This window comes from Danio aesculapii, chromosome 9, assembly GCF_903798145.1.
Source record: "Danio aesculapii chromosome 9, fDanAes4.1, whole genome shotgun sequence".
In the NCBI taxonomy this organism is placed as follows: Eukaryota; Metazoa; Chordata; class Actinopteri; order Cypriniformes; family Danionidae; genus Danio; species Danio aesculapii.
Genome location: NC_079443.1, coordinates 26248890 through 26272823, shown reverse-complemented (window position 1 = coordinate 26272823; position 23934 = coordinate 26248890). Strand labels below are relative to the sequence as shown.

Here is a 23934-nt window from a genome sequence, read left to right as displayed (position 1 = left end):
GGGGGATTTTAATCACTCAAACTTAAAGACAGTGCTCCCCAAATTCCATCAAAACATTTTCTGCCACACAAGGGGAAACAAAACTTTAGACCAAGTTTACACAAACATGGCTGAAGCATATGCTGTGACCCCCCTCCCCCACTTGGGTCAATCAGATCACCTTTGTTTGTTTCTCACCCCCAAGTACTCACCCATCGTCAACCGTGTGAAGCCATCAGTAAGGACCATCAAAGTGTGGCCAGCGGGGGTGGACTCCACACTCCAGGACAGGTTTGAACACACAGACTGGAGTATGTTTGCTTCCCAGGCCACATGTGACTCTCACACAGACATTGACAGTTACACTTCCTCTGTTCTGGAATATATCAACACCACCATAGACAGTGTTACAACCCAGAAACAGATCACCACATACCCAAATCAAAAGCCATGGATGAACAAGGAGGTGCGCCTCCTGCTGAAGGCACGCAACACTGCATTCAGATCAGGGGATGCACAGGCCTACAGCACTTCCAGGGCTAATCTGAAGAGGGGCATCAAAAAGGCCAAGCACTGCTACAAGCTAAAGCTAGAGGAGCACTTTTCCAACTCTGATCCTCGGCGCATGTGGCAGGGCATCCAGGCCATCAGCAACTACAAACCCAGCCAGTCCACCCCCACAGCTACAAATGTCTCCTTCCTGAACGAGCTAAATGACTTTTATGCCCGCTTTGAAAGAGACAATACAGAACCCTACACCAGGAACACTACCTCAGCCGACCACTCACCTATCACACTCACCTCCTCAGAAGTCTACACCGCACTGAGTCGGATCAATGTGCGTAAGGCTGCTGGGCCAGATGGTATTCCTGGGCGCGTCCTCAAAGCATGTGCAGAACAGCTCACTGGGGTATTCACAGACATTTTCAACCTGTCGCTTAACCTAGCAACTGTGCCAACATGCTTTAAAACCACCTCTATTGTGCCGCTGCCCAAACACTCCAGCCCAACATGCCTGAATGACTACCGCCCTGTAGCACTCACACCCATCATCATGAAGTGCTTCGAGCGGTTGGTCCTGGCACATCTGAAAGACTCTCTGCCATCCACACTAGACCCACATCAGTTTGCCTACCGTGGCAACAGGAGCACAGAAGATGCCGTCTCCATAGCACTGCACTCTGTCCTCACACACCTGGACAATAAAAACACTTATGCACGAATGCTGTTTGTTGACTTCAGCTCAGCATTCAACACTGTCATACCCTCTAAGCTACTGATCAAACTCAGAGACCTGGATATCGACACGTCTCTCTGCAACTGGGTTATGGACTTTCTGACTAACAGACCTCAGAATGTTAGATCAGGCCACATCTGCTCCACCACCGTCACACTCAACACTGGTGTACCACAGGGCTGCGTGCTGAGCCCCTTCCTCTACTCCCTTTTTACCATCGACTGTAGGCCTGTGAACAGATCCAACACCATCATCAAATTTGCAGATGACACCACAGTGATTGGTCTAATCAGCAATAATGATGAGACTGCCTACAGGGAGGAGATACAGCATCTGGCCACCTGGTGCACCGACAATAATCTGCTCCTTAACACCAGCAAGACCAAGGAGCTCATTGTGGACTTCAGGAAGGGACGAACAGGCTCGCATGATCCCATCCACATTAATGGGATGGCCGTTGAACCTGTCTCCTCCTTCAAGTTCCTGGGGACCCACATCTCAAAGGACCTTTCCTGGACCACCAACACCTCCAGCCTGGTCAAGAAGGCTCACCAGCGCCTATTCTTCTTGAGGCAACTTAAGAAGAACCAGCTTTCATCAGCCGTCTTGGTGAACTTCTACCGCTGCACAATAGAAAGCATCCTGACCAACTGCGTCACAGTCTGGTATGGAAGCTGCTCTGTTGCTGAGCGTAAGGCACTGCAGCGGGTGGTGAAAACTGCCCAACGCATCACAGGGACTACACTGCCAGCCATTGAGGACATCCAGAAGAAACACTGTCTGCGCCGAGCACGCAGTATTCTTAAGGACACCTCTCACCCTGCTCACAGACTGTTTTCTCTCCTGCCTTCCGGCAGGCGCTTCAGGCTCCCCCGGACAAAAACCAGCAGACTGAGGAACAGCTTTTTCCCCAGAGCTGTCTCCCTTTTGAACTCTGCCCCTCACTGACTCTTTTGCCTCCCCAAGACACCCCCCACATTCCTCTAACTTATACTCCTCACAATCACTGCACTATTTAACACTTGCACATTTAAAGTTTGCACATATTCATTGCACTGATTCATTTATTGAACTGTACATACCCACTGCACATGGACATTTGTAATTGTTTATCTGCACACTCCTGATTATTAATAGCATCCTGTACATATATTCATTTATTGTAAATCTGTTCATAGCTAATACAACCTGTATATAATGTTGATAGTACATCCATCTGTAAATATTACCATAGTTTTTCTATAACTGCACTTTATAACTTATACCTGTATCCTGCACTTGCTGCTATTGCACTGCTGGTTAGACCTAAACTGCATTTCGTTGCCTTGTACTTGTACATGTGTAATGACAATAAAGTTGAATCTAATCTAATCTAATCTAATCTAATATCATTCAGTTACATTTAATTTAAACAATTAAAAGCATATTAGGCATCAAACAAAATGAGGATCTCTTTAAGAGTAATGTGCTTAAGTGTCCTCCTAGGCTTCAATTCATGGCACCAGGTAACAACTGTGGGGACGCTTCCCTGCTTCAACCTATGTAACCCAGTGAGCGATAAAACAATGCAGTCCTCTGTAGCACACCCTCCTGTTGTCAGTAAGTGTTGTCCCGCTACTGAAATTTAAAAATGTCAATATTCTGCTAACATTTAATCGCTGTTTTGCGCTTTCTTAAACACAGCTGATTTGTCATAGTATTCACCAGTGCTCAACATAAATGATTATGATAGTTCACCACTCCTCACCGAGTGTAAACACAGATACACGGACACTGGAGCATTTTAAAGCCGCGAAGATCAGCCAAGTCATCAGCGTCTGTGTTTGCACTCAGTAAACATTGGTCAAGTGTAGTAAACTGATGACCTTCACGGCCAATCACAGTCATTTCTGTTGAGCATTTGTGAATACTATGGCAAATCAGCATTGTTTAAGAATGCGCTCAACGGTGCTTAAATGTTAGCGGGAAATTGAGTACTGAAATTCAGTATCATGACAAGTGTGAAATAATTACTTCATTAACTTGAGTTTGATAAATGTCATGTGTGTTTGGGAAAGAAAACATTAACTAACTAATGCCATTTCCCTTAACTTGAAACTGAACTGAAAATGAGGTCCAATATCCCTTTTTATTTTCACCATCCATTCAGAACGGACCTTGGTGATAAATTTGTGTCACTTTCCAGTGTTTCCTCTAGGATTTTTTTCCAGCTGTGGCGGCAGACATTTTACACAGATTTACCAACTACCTATGGCGTTATTTCAATGACAAATGTCGTGAGCGCAGTATTACAAGTCGAGATCGCATTTATGTAATAGGAGCATGCAAATCTCTTTACTTGAGCCAATTTCTGTGTTCATGATAGCCCCCTCAAATAAACGCTGATGAAGTGTGATTCAGTGCGTTTATGTAACAAGTATGTCTCCAACATTTATTCGATTTGCTAGGAATATTTATGAATGTCTCCAATAGACCTACAGAGCGGCATTAATGCATCCTGAAGTAAAGTAAAATGGCAAGATAAAGTCATTTTATGCAGAGCCATAGACCTTTATCTATAAAGTATTATGGAAACTGTTCATCTCAACTGAAAGCTACGCTGTGTTTGCTGGCCCCGCACATCGCGCAGCCCTGTCAGTCAGTCCGTCAGCATGTCACCTTAAAGGGTTAAACAAATAATGCAAAGCACTATTACAATTACAGAAAAGTTTTCGCTTTTATAGTTCACTTACGTTTTAATACGTTTTGGTGCGATTATAACCCATTATAAAAAACAACAACGATTGAATGTTTTGAATGAGAAGTTGTAACGTTAATGTAGCCGTGGCGGGATGAATTTTGGTGTGGCGCCCCGCCATAAAAGAATGAATGTAGCGAAAATCATGCTGATAAAATATACAACCAGGTACACAGACACAGATGCCGTTCCTGTGTGACTCCAGGTGACACTTCTTCCCACCGCAGCCTCACTTTCGCTTTTAAAATGGCGTCCGTGTGAAATCAGTCTATAGTGCCTCCAAATATTTATTCCACACTTATATACAAATAGAATTGTGACTCAATTTGTGAACGTATCCCTTTGTTAAAGTCGCCTAGTGAAGAAAATTTCTGCCATTGTGTCAAATGGTTTTGAGCGAGTTGAATAAATATGACATTAGCATTAGCGTATTATTAGAATATGGTGTTTCGATGTGGTACAATTACTTTAGTGTTTCCAAACCGTTCCTGAAGGCACACCATCAAACACACCTGAATCAACTCATCAGAACATAAGAAGAGACTCTAATACCTGAAGTGAATGGGTTAGATAAGGGAGACATCCAAAATATGTACTGTTGGTGGGCCTCCAGGAACGATTACTTATTGTAATCACACAAATTTTTCCATGGGTACTGCTGGATAAAGGACTCAAAATTGGTCACATTTTGCAGCACCTTATTGAAAATGAGACTATAACTGTGTTACTTAGCCTGGATTGGTTCATAATGGTTCATTTATGTTAACCCTTCAACCTGGTGGTGCAAAAAAATCATAAACATATCATACACACTGAATATGATTATGTCTGTATCTATGCATCTTAGAGACTGGGAGGATAAGCTGCTTTTGCTTCAAGAAATTATGGACGAGTGGTTGAAGGTTCAGGGCACATGGCTTTACCTTGAGCCCATCTTCAGTTCCCCGGACATCATGGCTCAGATGCCAGAGGAGGGACGTCGCTTTACTGCTGTAGACAAAACCTGGAGGGACACTATGAAACAAGTCAGCTTGGTGAGTTCGAAATCCCTAAAAAGGAAAATATAAACACAATTTGGGTTTGTTTATATCAAGAAACTCTTTGGAGAAGTTCCTGAAGTTACCTTTTGTGTGAAACTGTAGTGTTTTCATGACAAATGAGTTGGCTATGAGACACAAACCCAGACACAGTCACTCATCTAGAGACTCTTCAGCAAGTAATTGGCAACCGCAGTCTCGGTGCGATGAAAAACATCAATATCTGTTGTCCTTCTCTAAACGGAAAAAAGTAGCTTGGCTGTACCGTCAAATAGATATTATGGATTTTGTCTGGAGGGACTCAGATCTGGGGGTGTGCAAAGAACAAGGTCGCTGATCAGAATGAAGCAAGCTCTCTCACTTCATAAGGTTTGAGAAAGTATGTCTCTATACTAGGTAAAAAAAACTTGAGCATAAAAATTGAGACATAAATTAATCACACTATGTGCTGAAAGTTCCAATATAGTCACTAAACTTCTATAAACTTGACCATGTAGAAATAATTTATATATACCATATCTCTGCTCTGTTGAATAGGATGTTGTAGAAAATCAGTGCTGTGCTTAATTTTGCAAACTGTAATATCAAAATGTCCACTAGGTGTCTCTCTTCATCTGTGGTACCCACAGAGCGTTTTGCCGTCTCCAGATTGTATTTACTCTTTTCTAATGCATTTCTAACTTTTCCCATTTGACAAAAACTGAGATAAACATTCTGTAATTAAATTCAAAATTCTGGGCTTCTTTAAGGATGTTTTCTTTTTGAATAATTCCTACACCACTCAACGATTTCCTCATTATGAACCATAAATGGCTCTTCTCGGAAAGGCAAACATATATTATTTCAGCTGGGAGGCAGGTGCTGTTGCTTGTACTTGCTGGATTCTTGAACAGCAGTACATAAAGAAAGGTATGCTTATGATATCAGATTCAGTAGAGTGTTTGGGGGAAACATCAGCATAGTAGATGCAGATCCTATTATGCCCAGTTTTTTTTTCAAGGGTTAGTTCACTTCAAATTGGATATTCTGTCGTCTTTCACCCTCATGTCATTCTTAATCCATAAATAAATAATATATTACAGGTTTTTCCCTTCAAATTGAACCTTAAAACCAAAAAAAACACGTCAAAACCATGCCAGTTCATGGAGCCCTGTGAAATCATGAAAATTTGGGCCCACTTGTTTAAAAAAAGAGCTAAAGCAAAGCACAAAAAACTGAATTTTAATATTTATGTGTGTAAATACATTAATTATAGCTTTATCTACACACGCAGCACGGTGGCTCAGTGGATAGCACTGTCGCCTCACAGCAAGAGAGTCACTGGTTTGAGTGCTGGCTGGGCCAGTTGCCATTTTTGTGTGGAGTTTGCATGTTCTCCCCGTGTTCACGTGGGTTTCTTCTGGGTGCTCCGGTTTCCCACAGTCCAAAGACATACGGTATAAGTGAATTGACTAAACTAAATTGGCCGTAGTGTGTGTGTGTGTGTGTGTGTGTGTGTGTGTGAATGAGTGTATGGGTGTTTCCCAGTACTGGGTTGTGGCTGGAAGGGCATCTGCTGCATAAAACATATGCTGAAATAGTTGGCAGTGCATTCTGCAGTGGCAACCCCTGATAAATAAGGGACTAAACCAAGCGGCAACCTCCCGCTCTCCCTTGTGTAGCAAATACGGAAGTAACTGAAACTGCAATTCATCAAAATTCCACTAGTCCTGGCTCTATAATAGAGCAAATTTCTATTCAGCCCACTGTTAAAATGGCCAAATTTACAGCAGAAAAAAAGGTGTTTACAGCCTGGTACAAAGAACGATTTTGGTTCATAAAGCTAATGCTACCCTTCATGACAACTGTGAGGTGGTGAATTTTTTTTATTACTCATCAGTTTCCTTTATATTAGGTTATATTGAGTCTGCATAATTAAGGGCATGGCCACTTGAGAAACAGCTAGGTCTCGCTGGTTGCCGTCATTTCACCTCAGCTGATTCCGGCTGATTAGCTGCTGAACTCTGCATATACATTGTATTTTCGTTTTGTTTTATGTGGCTTTACACAGTCAGTTGCTTTTTGGATTAATTTCTTACAATTATCAGATGATATGGTATGCTGTGTGTACTTAATTGTGCTCACAAACCATTCACGTGGCCTCCATTTGCCAGGTGAGAGAAATTATATACTTATATACCATCTCTATAAATGAATTAGGTTTATTTAAGATTATTTATCATTTATAATTTTCTTTAGACCTGTAATACACTCCAGAATCTGACAGATTGATTAGCTGTAGGCTATAGAATAGTCATCTGAAACATTGTCATACAGTGTTATGCTTGGATTTCATCAATAGCCTTGCATTTATTAACACAGACTATGTTTAAAGTGTTTGGATGTAATTTGCGTTTTCCTCCTGTAGAAAAATGTTGTAAGAACAATGTTTAGTGGCTCAATGTATTACAACATTGTTTTTAAAAGTCTAAACATTATTTATATAGTATACAACCAAGCACATGTGTAAACGAGTCGCAGGTAATAAAGTGTTAACCATTTCTCCCAAATAAAGGCCTGTCTAATCAAAATGCTGGCAGGCGGCTGTAGCTCTGCTCACGCTCTGCCTCTTTACCCTTGTTTGGTGTCCCCTGGTTGGTGCGATGACGCGCGAACAAAATTTCGATGGTTGGCCACGCCTACTGGTAGCTTCTTTGGCGTTCTTCAGAAACCTATGGGTGTTGTCACGGATACTACGTCCATATATTTTACAGTCTATGGACTAAACCGAAGGAAAATGAATGAATGAATAAATATTCAACTTACGATACATGTATAAAGATTTAGGAATTTTTTTTGTAAAGTTTACTACAAATTATTGTGATTATTGTTATTAAATGAAATTGCGTGTTTGATAAACTAAAATAAACAAATATAAACAAAAATAACAAGAACACATCTGAGAAATAGTCACATTAAATATGTTTTGGAGGCATCCACTGGGCCTATTAGGGACGGGGCCAGAGGTGACCACCTGTATGACCTGTTGGACAGGTCAGCACTACTTCAATGCTTCAAAATGTTTATAAAGCAGTATTTGAGCTATACTGTGGCCTTTGGGGAAGCCTACTTTTTTCTAACCAGGAGGGGGGTCGCTTTGATCTTTAGAGTCCTATGTCACATATAGGCTATAAAACACAGGACCCCTGTCCTTAAACAGCAATGTATAAACAAAATCTATAAATATAAGTATATAAGTATTTATTAATTGTAACTAATATTATAAAGTAGGCTAAATGAACAAAACACCACGACAGTTTCGGTTTACTTTCTTGCTAAAAATCGCTTGTTTTTCCATCAATAACTTTCTTTGACCTCTGAAAATATATTTTGAGGGATTTTTTTTTACATGCACGAACAACAGCAGCCTAAATAACAGAACATCGTTGTCTAATTTTACCTGCAGTGCCTCTGTGAATCAACAACAATGTTTCACTTAACAACTAAATAAATAACCTCAACATGTGGCCTATTATTTTTTTATTCGCTCTATAAGATCAAGATGATGACATTAACGGCAGCATATGCTTTTTGATTTTACATAGGCCTATAGAATGTCATCTCACTTTTCACTCTGGTAAAACATAATCGCGAATTGGAAAACGAAAGAAGCACCATTGAAAGGGGTTTCCTTTTTGTCAAGTTTACCATGCTTTTCAGCTTAATTGTCCAACATGTTTACAGCAATGTCACAGTGTTTAAAAAAAAACAAACAAACATTGTATTGGCCTACTGTATGTAACTGTATTTACTGTAGCAAATAAAACGAAACACAACGTCACATCATTTGTTTTGGAAAATGAATAAGCAGTGTCTCAACATCCATATGAAAGCATCTGTCTGTCAGTCTTTGACGTGACTGGACTTTGCTCCACAGCGCCCAAACACCATGATGCTCATGATAAGAATAGCATCTGCAGTTATCTTTTTTTAAGTGAGGTGTAAATCTCCGTCATGCATGCATGAATGATATTTTTGCACTTTTACACATAATAATCCGTGATCACATTACACTATCAATACTGAAAAGTCAAAATAACACATTGTCAATATTTTTGAGACCCCCCAAAATTTCACAAATCATGTTTTCATGGGAGCCCATGCCTTGTTTAGGGGAGTCGAGCTCCCTAGCTCCCCTGTAGTTCACACTCTGTTCATAAAAGATAAAAAATGAGTGAATAATAATTAAGTGGTTTAATCCAAGTGTTCCAAAGGGACTCAATCACTTTATATGATGTACGAATATAAATTTGACTTTTATTTCCACCATACTTGTTTAATACATGGAAAAAAACCTTACTGGCTTTTGTGCCAAATATTGAGCTCCTATGACCAATATTATTAAGCCATTTAAGGTGACTATAATCTCAACAAGCCTTAATTTAAACTGCTCAAATACCTTTTCATCTCTTATCAATTTATGAACATTTTAAAGCATTAAACTTTGGAGTGAACAGACTTACAGTGAAGGGTAATAAATCTCTCAAATTTAATCAAATACATATGTATCTGTTTTAAAAGATAAACAATTCCTTTTGGGTTTGGAATGACATGATGGTGCTTGAGTAAATGATCACAGAATTCTCATTCTAGGATGAGCCAACCCTGTAAGTCGTGATCAGGGACATATGAAGCTATTCCGCAATTAAAAGGCTACTGTAAATGATAAGGAATGCATTGATGAAGAAAACACGATCAGCAACTGTGAATATCTGAATCTGTTGAGCAGCCCACCTGCATGTTTCTGCACCCTGTGAAAGGAAGCGGATGATTTTCAGCATCTCTTCATTCAAGCGCATCCTGGCAGCACTCACCCTGTCGCTCTAATGTAATTCAGTGTGACGGAGGGAGAGAATCATTAAAAGAGTAATTGGCATAAAAACATCCCCTCTCTCTTTCATTACAGTCATCCAATAGTGTCTTTTCATGTTTTAAAAGGGTAATTTTGTGTAGGCTTTGGTTGTTAACAGCCCCTCATTACTTCCTCTCAGTCTCTGTCAAGTAACTCAGGCTGTTTTTGTCATCCAAAAGTGATCGGTAAACTTCAATCTCAGTTCGTGAACGTGAAGTCTAGTCGGCGTAGGTAATAGAAAATCAATAGCAATCCGAAAAGGGGAAAAAGCAATTATTATCTCTTTACAGGTGAGCAGCATCTGTGAGGGGTGGTCAGGGAAGGGAACGGGGTATCCAATTGTTTCCTCTCTTTCTAATGAAGTATGCCTTCATACAACCTTTGGAGAAACGTTTGAAAATCACACAGCCAATGATGAGTTTTCCTAGTGGGAGACCCCTTTCATAAAGCTGGGAAATATGGTTATGAATATAATCTTTTCATCACCGGATTTGAACGTTGAGAGCAGCGAATTAAAAGAAAGTGAGGGTGTTTCATTACCTATGATTTGCAGGTTCAGGAGCTGAACTTAAACTTCTCACACAGTCTTTCATAGATCAGTCTGATATAGGCAGCTACTGACAAAAATATACTTTACTGGTCCATTAAATTATTACTGATGTACTTGGGATCGAAGCATTTTCTCATGCAGTTTGTGATTTTCTTAAGTATTACATTTCAGCATAAAATTGGCTTGAGCTGCCTTGAATAATGCCCTGGCATTTGTTCTGAAGAGGTGTTTAAAAAGGTTAAATCCCACAGATTTATGGTAAATTGAAGGCAAAACCCATTCAACCAATGTTCTGGACAAAAGAAATCAAAACTAACCACATGAATTTGTTAGCTCATATTGCTAGCTTTGTGGTGTATAATTATCTGTGCATGTCATCAAGAAAAATAGAAAAATAAAAATAGTAATAAAAAAATAATAAAAAATAATAAAATAATAATAAAAAAAGAAAAATATTGTGCCTTTGTAATTTTGAATTAAAATCTGAAAATGCACTTCCTGTATTTTTTCAGCTGAATTATATTTCAACCAGATATTTGGCATGGTTAACATACTTAACCACACCACTCCAACTGTCAGCTTTGACAACAGAAATGGTGAGAAGGAGGTGTCTGTCATGCCAAGTTCAGACTACACGATTTTCAAAGTAGTCGTGTCACAGGTGTTTTCACACTGTATGACTGTCAGGGGTAGCGTTCTGTCGGTGCTGTGTTACGCTGTAGGATGGATTGGCAACAGGGAGTTTCACATTGCATGATTTTAAAATAGGAAGAATCGCGGACAACGTTGTCCAAACTACGTCTCACAACCAAACACACGCTAGAAGTGACATGGAAACAACGGAAGCACGTAATATATCTTTCATTATTAACTATGGAAAAAGAAGCCTTTAATGGGGTAGAAAAATGTATATATTTTGCTTACCTGGCTTTAAAGGGAATTAGCAATTTCTCAACTTTTTTCTTTTTCGGTTGTGGTATTGCTCAGATGACACATCAAACAGACACGGGTGGTCCTGTCAAATTTACACCAGTTTTTCCTCCATATCTTGGGTCCAAATAAACTGAAAATAAGCACTTTTAACTTCTCCCCCAACGTTCCGCTGGCCTGCAGATACTCATGCTTGTGGATGCTGCTCTCTCATGGGCTGTAGGTAATCGGCAATGTTATTTTCAATTAGAACACATTTTACACGGCATGATTTGAATCGCAGACAGCTCCATTATTTAGCATGCCAAATATCTCACAGGTGTGGGCGACTCATCTGCGATTCTCTCAGATCGCATCTGTGATAGTTCACACTGTCTGATTGTTACTCAAGTTTGCAAATGATTTCAGGCATTTGTCGGCGAGTCAAAATCAGGGCTAAAATCATGCAGTCATAACCCTCCTAAAAACCCTTTTCCTGATTTTTCTGAATTAAATACAGTGGTCCCTTGGTAATCGCGGGGGTTACGTTCTAAAAATAGCTCACAATAGGTAAAATCCACGAAGTAGTCCGCTTAATTTTTTTCAATTATTATAGATGTTTTACGGCTGTAAAACCCCTCACTACACTATTTCTCAGATAGGCATTAACATTTTCATAATTTTCTTTCTTCTACAAACATTTGCGTAACTTCTACCTTCCTTTAGCATGTCCAAAAGTCCAACTTTTTGTGCAATGGTTAGCATCTTCCTCTGCCTTTTAGGTCCTACTGTTGGTGCCTTTGATAGTGCAGAATGTTTCGTCGACATTATGGGGTTTGTTGGGGAGAAAACTTGTAAACATACAGTACAGCACTTCAGAGTCACACTGTTAGCGATCAAAGATTTATGTTAATTTGGCAAGCTGAACACATTCTGTACTGTACAGAACACAATGTGCGGTAAAAAAAACGTCAAATTGCACACAAAAAATTCTGCGAAACTGCGAGGCCATGAAAGGTGAACCGCATTATGGCGAGGGACCACTGTAACAACTTTACTACATCCTATCATCTCGTTGTAAAAAAAACAAGCTATGCCCACTATTTTCTCATTTAATATTCTGTTTATGCAGACTTTAAGACCAATTCTTGGCGAATGGTGAACTGGTGTCTGTTACAAACCACATAGACGATGTACAGTTTATCACTGATACTGTATGTGGTGCTCACCATGCTACAGTCAGATAAAACCAAACATTGCAGTTCCCAGTCCTGTGGTGTTCACAATAAGTGATACTAGAACTGGCAGCTTGCATAAACTGCCAGTACTCTCATCTGTTCTCTTTCAAGATCAAAATTGAAACTGAAACCCTTGATTCTCTCACTCTCTCACAGTTTCTCTTGTGCACAGTTTTACATACTGTATTTAGAAATACAGAGCGCTATAGTGCAACGTTATTACACTGCTCAATGGGACTGCCGGCTTCCGCTTCCCAGCTCCCTTTGAGAGCAGCAAGAGAGCTGCTTCAGCAAACTTCCAAGAGAACTTGATTTTAAACAAGACAAAAAAGTACTGAAATAAGCATCCCCCTTTACTACTTTTTTGTTTGAGAATCAGGATCCTCTAATATTTTGAAAAATATATAAGTATATAAGAAAGCCTTATTTTAAATAGTGTGATTTCTAAACCCAATTAAGTCATGTAAATGAATAAAATCGTAACATTCCAAGGGCATATTCATGATAAATGTACAAAGAATTGTATGATCAATAAGTCGTGACTTAAGTTTTTTAATGTTAATTTAATTTTCAACTTATTTTTTTAAGTCACACAGGCTGTTTTAAGTCAGACCAATCCGTGAAATATTTTAATGGTTAAACTTTTTGTAATTTTAAAAAATAATTATTAATTGATATCCAATAAAACAGTAATTAATTAACTGTTAAAAAATTAAGAAGTCAAAAAGAAACATCGTGCAACTATGTGGTCAAAAACGTTAAATCCACTGAATTGCAACAACTGTCACATCATGTGACATAATTTGCATAGTGAGAAATGTTAGTTGTCAAATGTAATTGATTGAATTTCATAAGATGTAGGTAAATGTGTTGTAAAATGTCACTGTGCTTAAAAGTATTCTTTTGATGCATTGATTCCATCCCTTACATGTGTTTCTTTCCTAGGACAAGCATGTTCTGGCAGTGGTGGCCATCGAAAAGATGCTAGACAAGATGAAACACAGTAACGAGTTACTGGAACTAATTCTAAAGGGTCTGAATGAATACCTGGAGAAGAAAAGACTCTATTTTCCCCGCTTCTTCTTCCTGTCCAACGATGAGCTGCTGGAGATCCTCTCAGAGACTAAAGATCCAACCAGGTACCGAGGAGCTCAGTAATGACAGTCTGATTGATATTTGCCATTATTTTTCCAAACTTTACCTACACTGATAGAGTTGTCAGTTAATTCATGTTACTTTCAATTTCAGTGGTGTTATGGCATCTCAATAACTATCACTTGATTATTTTGTAAACAAATGCTCTAAAGTTTAGAGTTGATGTATTTTTTAAATTGAAGTCTCAAGTTATTTACTATGATATAGACTTATTCAGCTGTCATTGCTCCATCATTATAATTGTTTTATTATTGTTAAAGATTCTTTAATTAAAGGGATAGTTCACCCAACATGCATTTTGAAAAATGCTGGTAGCTGGTACCCATTGACTTCCATAGTTTCGTTCCCCCTACTATGGAAGTCAATGAGTACAAGCAACCAGCATTCTTCTTCTTTTGTGTTTAGCAGAGGAAAGAAACTCATAAAGGTTTAAAACAACATAAGGATTAAAACAACATAAATATTTACTTTGTTCTACATTTTTCTGTTGAACAAAACCTGTAATCATTGACATTGATAAAAGGAAAGAAAAGCAAATACAATGGAAGTCAAAGAACGTAAGCCAAACATGTTTGACACCAGTAAAGATGAACTCTTTCATTAATAGAAATTCTAAAAATATAAAAAAACAAATGTCTTTACTGTCAGTTTTGATCAATTTTCTTTATCATCCCTATCTTTTAAAGTGAAGTGTATATAATGCCATTACAACTGTAATCGAGCCCCTTTTTGTCTGAATATTAGGCATCAAAGCATCCATATCGACTGTACGCTATTGATCATTCTGCTTGATCTATATCTACTGGTGCTGTTACAACAGTTGCTGTGCTATAGGATATGTCAGAATTCTGTGGGTTTGCACTTTTAGTGTGGTGTGTGTGAGCTACAGTAATCTCACACTTTCTCCACATCCTCAAAGGAAAAGAGGCTTTTCTGGAAACAATGTGATTTATAGGCTTGAGGAATATTGTTTGTCAGCAGTTAACGGGATCTGATTTTGAAGGCTTCTGTTTTTAATATTCTTGCTGTTTGTGATCCGCTTTGTTGATGGATTGCTCAGTAATAAGGCCAGGCTGGATGACTGCATGTCGGAAAGAACTATGTTAGCTCAGTCTGTTCTATATCAATTATTCCAAAAATGTAAGCTGATGCAAGTTTGGGTCAATTTTTTGTGACGTGCAGCACTGTTACGATTTCTGTTTGTGAATTCCCATAAAGAGTAACTGGAAGCGAAATTATCTCTAGAAGTTGATATCTCAAAAACAGATTAAACATACAGCTATGGAAAAAAATGTGGACACCACGTAGATTCTCTAAAATTGAGTAAAACCTTTTTATTTTTTGTTTTGATTGGGTTTATTTTGTATGGATGACATTTCTTCCAAATTTTAAATAAAAACGCTGTCATTTACAATTAGTTTTTGTATAAATTAACCAAAATTGCAATATTTTTTGCTGTGTTTATATAAATTTTTAGACACATGTTTTGAAAATATTTTGTCTGTGTCCAGTTCCGTTCAGAGATTTGCCTTAAACAAATAAAACTGATATTAACATAAACTACCTGACAAAAGTATTGTTGTCGATCCCAGTTGTACGAGCATCAAATAATAACTTGACTTCTAGTTGATCATTTGGAAAAGTGGCAGATTTTTCTGATGAATGATCTGTTGAACTGCATCCCAATCATCACAAATACTGCAGAAGACCTCTTGGAACTTGCATAGACCCAAGATTCTCTCTCTCAAGTTTGGTAAAGGAAAAATCATGTATTGGAGTTACATTCATTATGGGGGCGTGCGAGAGATCTGCAGAGTGGATGGCGACATCAACAGCCTGAGGTGTCAAGACATTTGTGCTGCCCATTACATTACAAACCACAGGAGAGGGCAAATTCTTCAGCAGGATAGCGCTCATTCTCATACTTCAGCCTCCACATCAAAGTTCCTGAAAGCAAAGAAGATCAAGGTGCACTAAGGATTGTCCAGTCACCAGATATTAACATTATTGAGCATGTCTGGGATAAGATGAAGGACAAAGCATTGAAGCTGAATTCAAAGAATCTTAATGAACTCTGGAAGTCCTTCAAGAATGCTTTCTTTGCCAATCCATGTGATTTTATTAATAGTTATTTGAGTCACGGCAGAGATGTATGGATGCAGTCCTCCATGCTCATGGGAGTCATACACAATATTCATTCTTTTTCCACTGCACCATGACTTTATATACTATACTATATTCAGACCTTACTGTCCTAATTAAATAGATAGAAATAAAGGCATGATCATATTTTATTTTGGTAAAATAAGCATAATCAAGAGGCTTTTGTCTTTCATATAAGCCTCTTCTGATACCAAATGATCAACTAGAAGTCAAGTCATTATTTGTTGTTCCTAAAACTCGAATAAGCGACATGAATTTTGTCAGGTAGTGTACTCAACCTCATACTAAATAAATCCAGATTTATTTATTTTTTACTAGTACTACTGGAAATCAGTATTTCCGAGGCTTGAGTGCATTTTCCCTAAGAATTCACCTTGATCTCGAATGTAGGCTGGATGTAATTTACTGTAACATGAAATAAGAAGCACAACATTCACTCTGCAGAGCTATAATCTCTGTGATATTTATGAATATATCTTATGCTCTGACATAGCCTACTTTGGCCCTTCTCCCAGGGCACATCCAACTGATGTTATGCCGCCTACCTAACCAATGCTGCCTACAAGAACATTTAGCATTTGAGGCCTCAAAAGGAACAGGGAAGGACAAATGAAAAGCAATTTAGCTTCACCTCGGCCTCCGAAAACCCAATTTGAACCCCTTAAAACTCAGTATTTACTGTGGGAATTTAATTATAGTGCTTTTTCTTCTCCCTGTGACACTCTGGCCTACTTTCTCTGCTGTGGCTCCCCTGTGTAGGCCCTTAACGTATAAGCAAATCTTGTTATATTTCACCCCAGGTATTTGTTTAATGATGAATGATGATGCCTCAAATGCTAGTTCAAATTGCAGTACTATAGGGCTTATGGTTTTCACAAAACTAGCAATGTTCTGCTCTTTGAGTTCAGTTCCAACCACCTCTCTCTTGCTCCCCGTGTCTCATTCTCCCAGTGTCGCAGTGCCTCTCATCTTTTATGGCACTCTCACTTCTGTGGCATTTGAGAAGAGATTCAAAGTTTGCAGAAGAGTAAAGTGTGAACTGCAGCAGCTGTTTGGCAGAGGTGTGGGTCACAAACTACCTGAGGGTGGATGTGATAATAAATGAAGATAAAAGTTAATAGAGTCGCTGACTCCAGGTGATTCAGCGTGAAAGTTGTCTGCGATATCATCAGGCAGGGTTGCACATCTGAGTATAGCTTTTTCTTTGAACCCGAGATTTCTTAACACCTCTGAATTGCGGAAACATAATCGGGGTTTAATTGGTTTCGCATGCCCCCGCTGATGAAATATAGAACTTGCATTGGAAAAGGGCAACAGTTTACTGATGGCTTTATGTTCCAGGGTGCAGCCTCACCTGAAGAAGTGCTTTGAGGGTATTGCGAGCGTGGCGTTCACTGATGTTTTGGACATCACTCATATGAGAAGCAGTGAAGGTGAGGTGGTGGAGCTACTAGATATCATCTCTACCTCTAAAGCTCGTGGGCAGGTGGAAAAATGGCTCCTGGAGCTGGAGAATGGCATGCTTCGCTCTATACACAAGGTACAGAAATGTATGAACTTTCTCTGAGTCAGTGGAATTCTCAATAGCAAAAAATGGAAGATATATAGTTGGATTTTATTTTGTTTTGCCGTGTTTGTACTTTAAATGTTTCTGTTGACAAATCCTTCACATGGGTAATTGCTTGTGGCTGTACAATGACAGATGTTTTGTTTGAATATTGGAAATATTTACAATGCCACTAAAATGCATTTACATACTTTGAACTGTTTTATATTTTTGGAAGCACTCTAAAGCTTTAGGGTTCTACATTTAATTTATGTTTTTGTTTCTTGTGAACACAAAATCTTTATAATGTCAACATGGGGAAACAAAGTCTAGACCTTTCTTTAATAACATGCATAGTAAATGCAAATCTATTCCCTATCTGTTTCTCAAATGTCCTTTCACACCACAGAATCATTTAGTGGAATGTAAAATTCAATAGATCAAAATCTTTTCAACAGATAAAATGGATTTATTTAACTTTAACTTAAGTGTAAATGGGTGAATATTCTTTTAAAATTTAAATTCAAGAGATAAGCAAAAACATCATAAAATCAAACAAGGTCACATGGGTGGATGTCATATCCATACTAGATATATAGTATATACAGTATACATATATATATATATATATATATATATATATATATATATATATATATATATATATATATATATATATATATACATCAGGGTGTCCGCAGGGTTTTAAAAAGTAGTAAAAGTTGATAAATCAATTATGAGAAAATTTAGGCCCTTAAAAGGTATTAAAAAGTCTTAATTGTGTTTTTACGAGGTCTTAAATTTTGTTAAAGCGTTGTCCAAAGTGTTTTCCTACGGTTGCCGAGAAAGCCAAACGCGCTGCAATTTTAGCACATGCAATTACAAAAAACACCAGCAAATTAAGAAACATCCTTATCAACACAACACAAACAAGTGAAGAAACACGCAGCAAATTGGTCACAATCCAAACAAGTGAAGAAACCACTCTCGACTATCGTAATTTTCCTCCTAATATTAACAGCGCCGTGCTCAGTCCATGCGATTCAGTCAGGCCAGGGTGCGCAGGAAGGTGATGTGTCACAAATGGCAAAATGGGAAAATGTAAGTTTGCGAACTCCTGGTTGGAGAAGACGAGTTTAAACTGTGGCTGAAACCTGTCGCAGAAAACAACCATGTAATTTATTCTTCCAAGCTTATCTGAGTTCTGTTGCATGGTTGTCCTTCATTGATTTATTTAACTGCAACTGTTTATTAAGTTGAAGGTTTGATACTGATTGGAACTTGTAGCGATGAGGTCTTAAAATATTCTGAAAAGTTCTTTAAAAAGTCTTAAAAAGGTATTGAAATTACCTTTAGGATTCCTGCATATACCCTGTATATATGTGTGTATATATGTGTGTATAAATGTGTGTATATATATATATATATATATATATATATATATATATATATATATATATATATATATATATATATATATATATATATATATATACCTTAAAGTGAAATAACTCAAAATAAACAAAGCAGGCTGAGAAAAATATTCATTTTCAATGTGAATTTCAGATTGCACTTAGAGGTTTCTGCATCTGAGCTCTTCATATATAATGTTTGCTATTTTTGAAATGTAAAATAATGCAAACTCTCCTTCCGGCTCCTGGCTGACAGGTGATTGGAGAGGCATGTGAAGCATATCTGAATGATCTGAGGATCAACTGGGTCAGAGCCTGGCCGGGCCAGACGGTGCTTTGTGTGTCTCAGGTTTACTGGACAAAGGACATTCATGAAGCCATTGCAAAGGGACCAAAGGTATTTTAAACTGTTGTATGCTCTCCGGAATATGGAATTCTTATTCCATACTGCATATGGTAATGTTTTGTTGTTCTGATAGACTATGATTTGCCATTGATGACAATATCAAGGCAATGCATGGCTTATGCTGTATGTACTGTAGATTCAGAATCTGAAGCTGTTGTCATCGTCTCTAAAAAGAACATACATTGGCAATGTTTTGTTGTTGTTATTGTTTCTTTCTTTTACTTAAACTGTAGTGAGTAATTGGCTGTGGTTTGACAGTTTTTGCTCAGTTTGAAAATTATTTTTTTTCTATCCAGGGGTTTTAGGGTTCAGGGTTAGTTCATACAAAAAAAAAAAAAAAATCTTGTTATTATTTACTCACCTTCATGTCGTTTTGAAAATAAAATGTTGCCCTTTTTTCACCAATTTAATATTCGCTCACAAAGACATTTTACTTACTATAAGCAACTTTGTATAGTAAGTATGTCAACTTATATTACTAACTCTAATGGACTCCATCTAACTTAGAGTCTACTAACACAAATGTATTACTTCTATACAAATGCTCTAATGAGAGTTAGTTGATGTAGTTGAACAGGTATTAAAAGTCAACTGAATGTCTAAAGTGGACCATAAAAATTACGTGTTAGTCTGTTTATAGGAAGCAATTTCGAGTAGGATTTATTTACAATTGATGTCTGTATTACTGCAGACTCGTATAACATCTTATTAAATGACTGAATTGTTATTCTGTTTTCAGGCTCTTCAGGCTTATCTGGATCAGAACAATACTCAAATAGATGACATTGTGACTCTGGTTCGTGGAAAGCTCTCCAAACAGAACCGAGTGACACTCGGAGCACTGGTGGTGCTAGACGTTCATGCCCGGGATGTATTGGCATCTCTGGTACAGAAGGGTGTTGATGATGAGACCAACTTTGAGTGGCTCAGCCAGCTGCGTTACTATTGGATTGTAAGCCAGTTTGAGTGTGATTGAAAATGATATGCGTGTGACCTTGTTTGTTTATAGTTATTGTTTTGGACACTCAGAAGATCTGCTTTGATGTGCTTTTTCTCCTCTTGATATGTTGATTTGACCCTGTCTGTGAAGGAGAACCAGCTTCATACAAAGATGATCAATGCAGGCTTGGCGTATGGTTATGAGTATCTTGGAAACACACCACGACTGGTGATCACCCCTCTCACTGATCGCTGCTATAGGTCAGAATGATTTACATTATACACAAAGATCAAACACAACTACTTTTCTATGTAGCTGCATCCAGAAGAGGCTCTTTAAACAACCATTTAATTGGGTTGTAAATTTGATTTGTATATTTGATCAAGCCTTGGAGGTCATACAAGGCGTCTTTTAAAAACATTGTACTGACATCAAGCGATGCATCATTCTTTCAATGGTAGAGTGTGTTATCTCTGAAAATAGTTTGAATGATCTGTTTATATTATTAAATTCAGTAGATGATTTTCACTGAACACTACTTCCCCGCAATTTTTGACATGCTTTTTTTCAGGACTCTATTTGGAGCTCTGCATTTACACCTTGGTGGAGCCCCCGAGGGACCTGCAGGTACAGGCAAAACTGAGACCACAAAAGATCTGGCTAAAGCCATAGCTAAGCAGTGTGTAGTATTCAACTGCTCTGATGGCCTGGACTACATTGCGCTTGGCAAGTTCTTTAAGGTAAACACTTTTGCAAAGTCTCCAAATTTAGTGCACAAGATTTACACAAGTAAAAAAATAAATAAATCCAGATATAAAAATTGAAATCTGAATGTAATAGGATTTGGCATTGGCTTAGTGGAAAAGACATGCTGATGGCCAAGTTACAGTAAATAACACACATGAGGTCAAACACTATGTGTTCTGAAAAACTTTCTCAGGCAGAAGAGCACAGCACTGACTGACACAACCATTACTGGTAGCTAAAGTAAAAGATTCAGATCAAAATTGCTGTGGTACTGTAAAATAATTAAAGTATAAATAATGTTTTCAAGAGAAAAGTACATAATAAAGCTTATCTAATCTTTTGTTGTCTACAAGAGACGTGACTCTACAAAATAGTACTTATTAAACTTTTATGCTTACTAAACTATAAAATTATTATATACTTACTAAACTCTTTTATAAATCCAGGGTTCAATTAGACATTGCTTGAGGAAAATACAGTGAAGACCAAAAGTCCAAGACTTTATCTAAGATTTGTTTTGTTTTCAAGAGTTCACACTTGATGATTAATTATAAAGCAAGTTTGGCATGCACTGAAAAAAGAAAAGAAAAAAAGAATCCTTGGATTTACAATTTTTTTTAAAGTTAAGTGGCTGTAAATAATTTAATTGGTATGAATTAAAACAAACAAATTAAGTTGAACATTACTAAATTTAATTTGTTCGTTTAAATTCAACACATAAATTGTTTGCAACAGTTTTGCAGACATTATTTTTTTCAGTGTGCTGTCCCAGGAGCGAGCCCTGAGCTCATAAGATCCTCGGGCCCGGGGCTCCCCTTTCATTTGCAGGCAGGGGAGAAGGGGAGTTTGAGCTCTGGTCTCGAGAACTCACCCTTATTTAGGGCTAATGACAAATTAGGAATTGCTTTATAGAGATATACTGCTGGTTAAGAGCTCGACTATAGTGCCAATTTAGATTGGTCAATTCACTTATGACGCATGTCTTTGAACTGTGGGAGGAAACCAGAGAACTCGGGGGAAACCCACGCGAGCATGGGGGGAACATGTAAACTCCTCACAGAAATGCCAAATTGCCTGTTAAGGACTTGAACCAGTGACAATCTTGCTGTAAGACAACAGTGCTAACCACTGGGCTGCCGTGCCACCCTAAAAATGGCAAAGAGGAGGAGTAGGGGTGGAAGGGGGGATTCTTTTAGGTGAAGATAACTGAAGTAAGAAACTGATTATTTAAAGTGAGTTAGGAATCATCTGATTGGTGAATCCTGCTTTAGCTAATGCAGGACCATCCGTGATCAATCATAAGCTCGTGCTCATCTCGAAATTACTTTATGAATAAACTTCACTCATTTAAACTTGTAACTAAGCATGAATTGTTTATGATTTGTAAAAGTAAGTAAATAAGTAAGTAAATTACTTAATTATTTTAATTAATTAATTAATCAATTTTCCTTCGGCTTACTCTATATTTCGGAGATCACTAACTGTTCCGGCATATGTTTTATGCAGCGGATGCCTTTCCAGCCACAACCTAGTACTGGGAAATGCCCATACACTTTCGCATTAACTCATGCACTCTACACAACAGCCAATTTAGTTTTTTCTGTTCACCTATACCATGTTGCTTGGTGGGGGAAACCGGAGCACCTGGAGGAAACCCAAACAATCAAGGGGAGAACATGCAAACTCCATACAGAAATGCCAACTGGCCCAGCTGGGACCCCTTCTTGCTGTGAGGTGACAGTGCTAACCACTGAGCCACCATGCCACCCCCATTTAAATAAATTATAAATTATATTTAATAAATAGATTTTTTGTATCATGTTGGAATAATTGTAAAAGTGAAGCATAACAGGTATGCAGACTCTTTAAAATCAATTTCCGTGAATACCTTTCAAAATATTATTTATTTAAACGTCTCCATAAGAAAATGTTAGATAAAATCAAAATATAATTATTTTCTCTAGGTGTCTGGGACTTTTAGTCCCCACTATGTCTAATATTTAAATACAGGCTTTCCAGGCATTTCCTTTTACTTTGGTATGCTAGCAAAGATTGCAATGCTTTCGCTGTGTAGCCTCAGTACTATCAGGGAACCACAGCTGTATCTTAATCAGAGAGCTTAATATGGCAAAGAACCTTCGTTTTAATGTCGTCCTGCTCATCCTTTCTCAGTTATCTGGCAGCACAGGAGTGTTCAAACTACATTTACTGTAAGTCATGGTAAAGATACTTGGTCTCTTCCAGGGCTTGTTGTCAGCTGGTGCCTGGGCCTGCTTTGATGAGTTCAACCGTATTGATCTAGAAGTGCTTTCAGTGGTGGCTCAGCAAATTCTAACCATCCAGAGAGGTGCGTGTTTGTGTGCATGTTTTAAGTCAGACTGATTTTCAATGGTTTTTAAGATTCAATCAGTTGAGCTGCAGATTATATATTTTCTCCAAGCCTAATAGATGCGTACATGTCAAGTTGAGTCCATTTAAATGAAGCATTAGAGTGCTTACTCTGCAGAAATCTATACATATAATAGTATGTAGTTAGTCTGGGTTTGGATGTGTACATGTTTACTTATTTATTTATTTTTTTGCTCTGCAGGTATTTCTGCCCATGCTGAGATGCTGCTGTTTGAGGGAACAGAGTTAAAACTGAACCCTACCTGTGCTGTCTTTATCACCATGAACCCTGGTTATGCGGGACGCTCCGAACTACCTGACAACCTGAAGGCATGTACAGAACAAAGTCCATGTCCAGCAAAGATGTGCCGTGCATATGGAATATTTATATTCACTCTTTGAATGTGTCATACTTCAAAAAAAATCACAGCATGCCCTAGAAATATAGATGTCAGGCCTTGCAGATCTAACATTTTTATTTGCCATGAAATCACTGTCAATGTCAGCAGTGTCAGGTGTTGTTTATCTGTTATTAAAAACATGAATCACATATCACAATCACATGCAGGATAAGTCAAAGCCTGTATTTTGATCCCAAC

General features: G+C 38.1%; 1 protein-coding gene across 1 annotated transcript in view; it reads left to right on the top strand.

The window, feature by feature from the left end:
* Nucleotides 1-23934, top strand: part of dnah7 (dynein, axonemal, heavy chain 7) — a 134453-nt gene that overhangs the window by 11040 nt on the left and 99479 nt on the right. Inside the window, exons 19-27 of the mRNA XM_056465310.1 lie at nt 4801-4987; nt 13524-13717; nt 17238-17436; nt 19111-19251; nt 20000-20212; nt 20351-20460; nt 20772-20940; nt 23192-23294; nt 23538-23665. Of these exons, the coding sequence (XP_056321285.1) occupies nt 4801-4987; nt 13524-13717; nt 17238-17436; nt 19111-19251; nt 20000-20212; nt 20351-20460; nt 20772-20940; nt 23192-23294; nt 23538-23665 (1444 nt within the window). The remainder of the gene's footprint in view (nt 1-4800; nt 4988-13523; nt 13718-17237; nt 17437-19110; nt 19252-19999; nt 20213-20350; nt 20461-20771; nt 20941-23191; nt 23295-23537; nt 23666-23934) is intronic.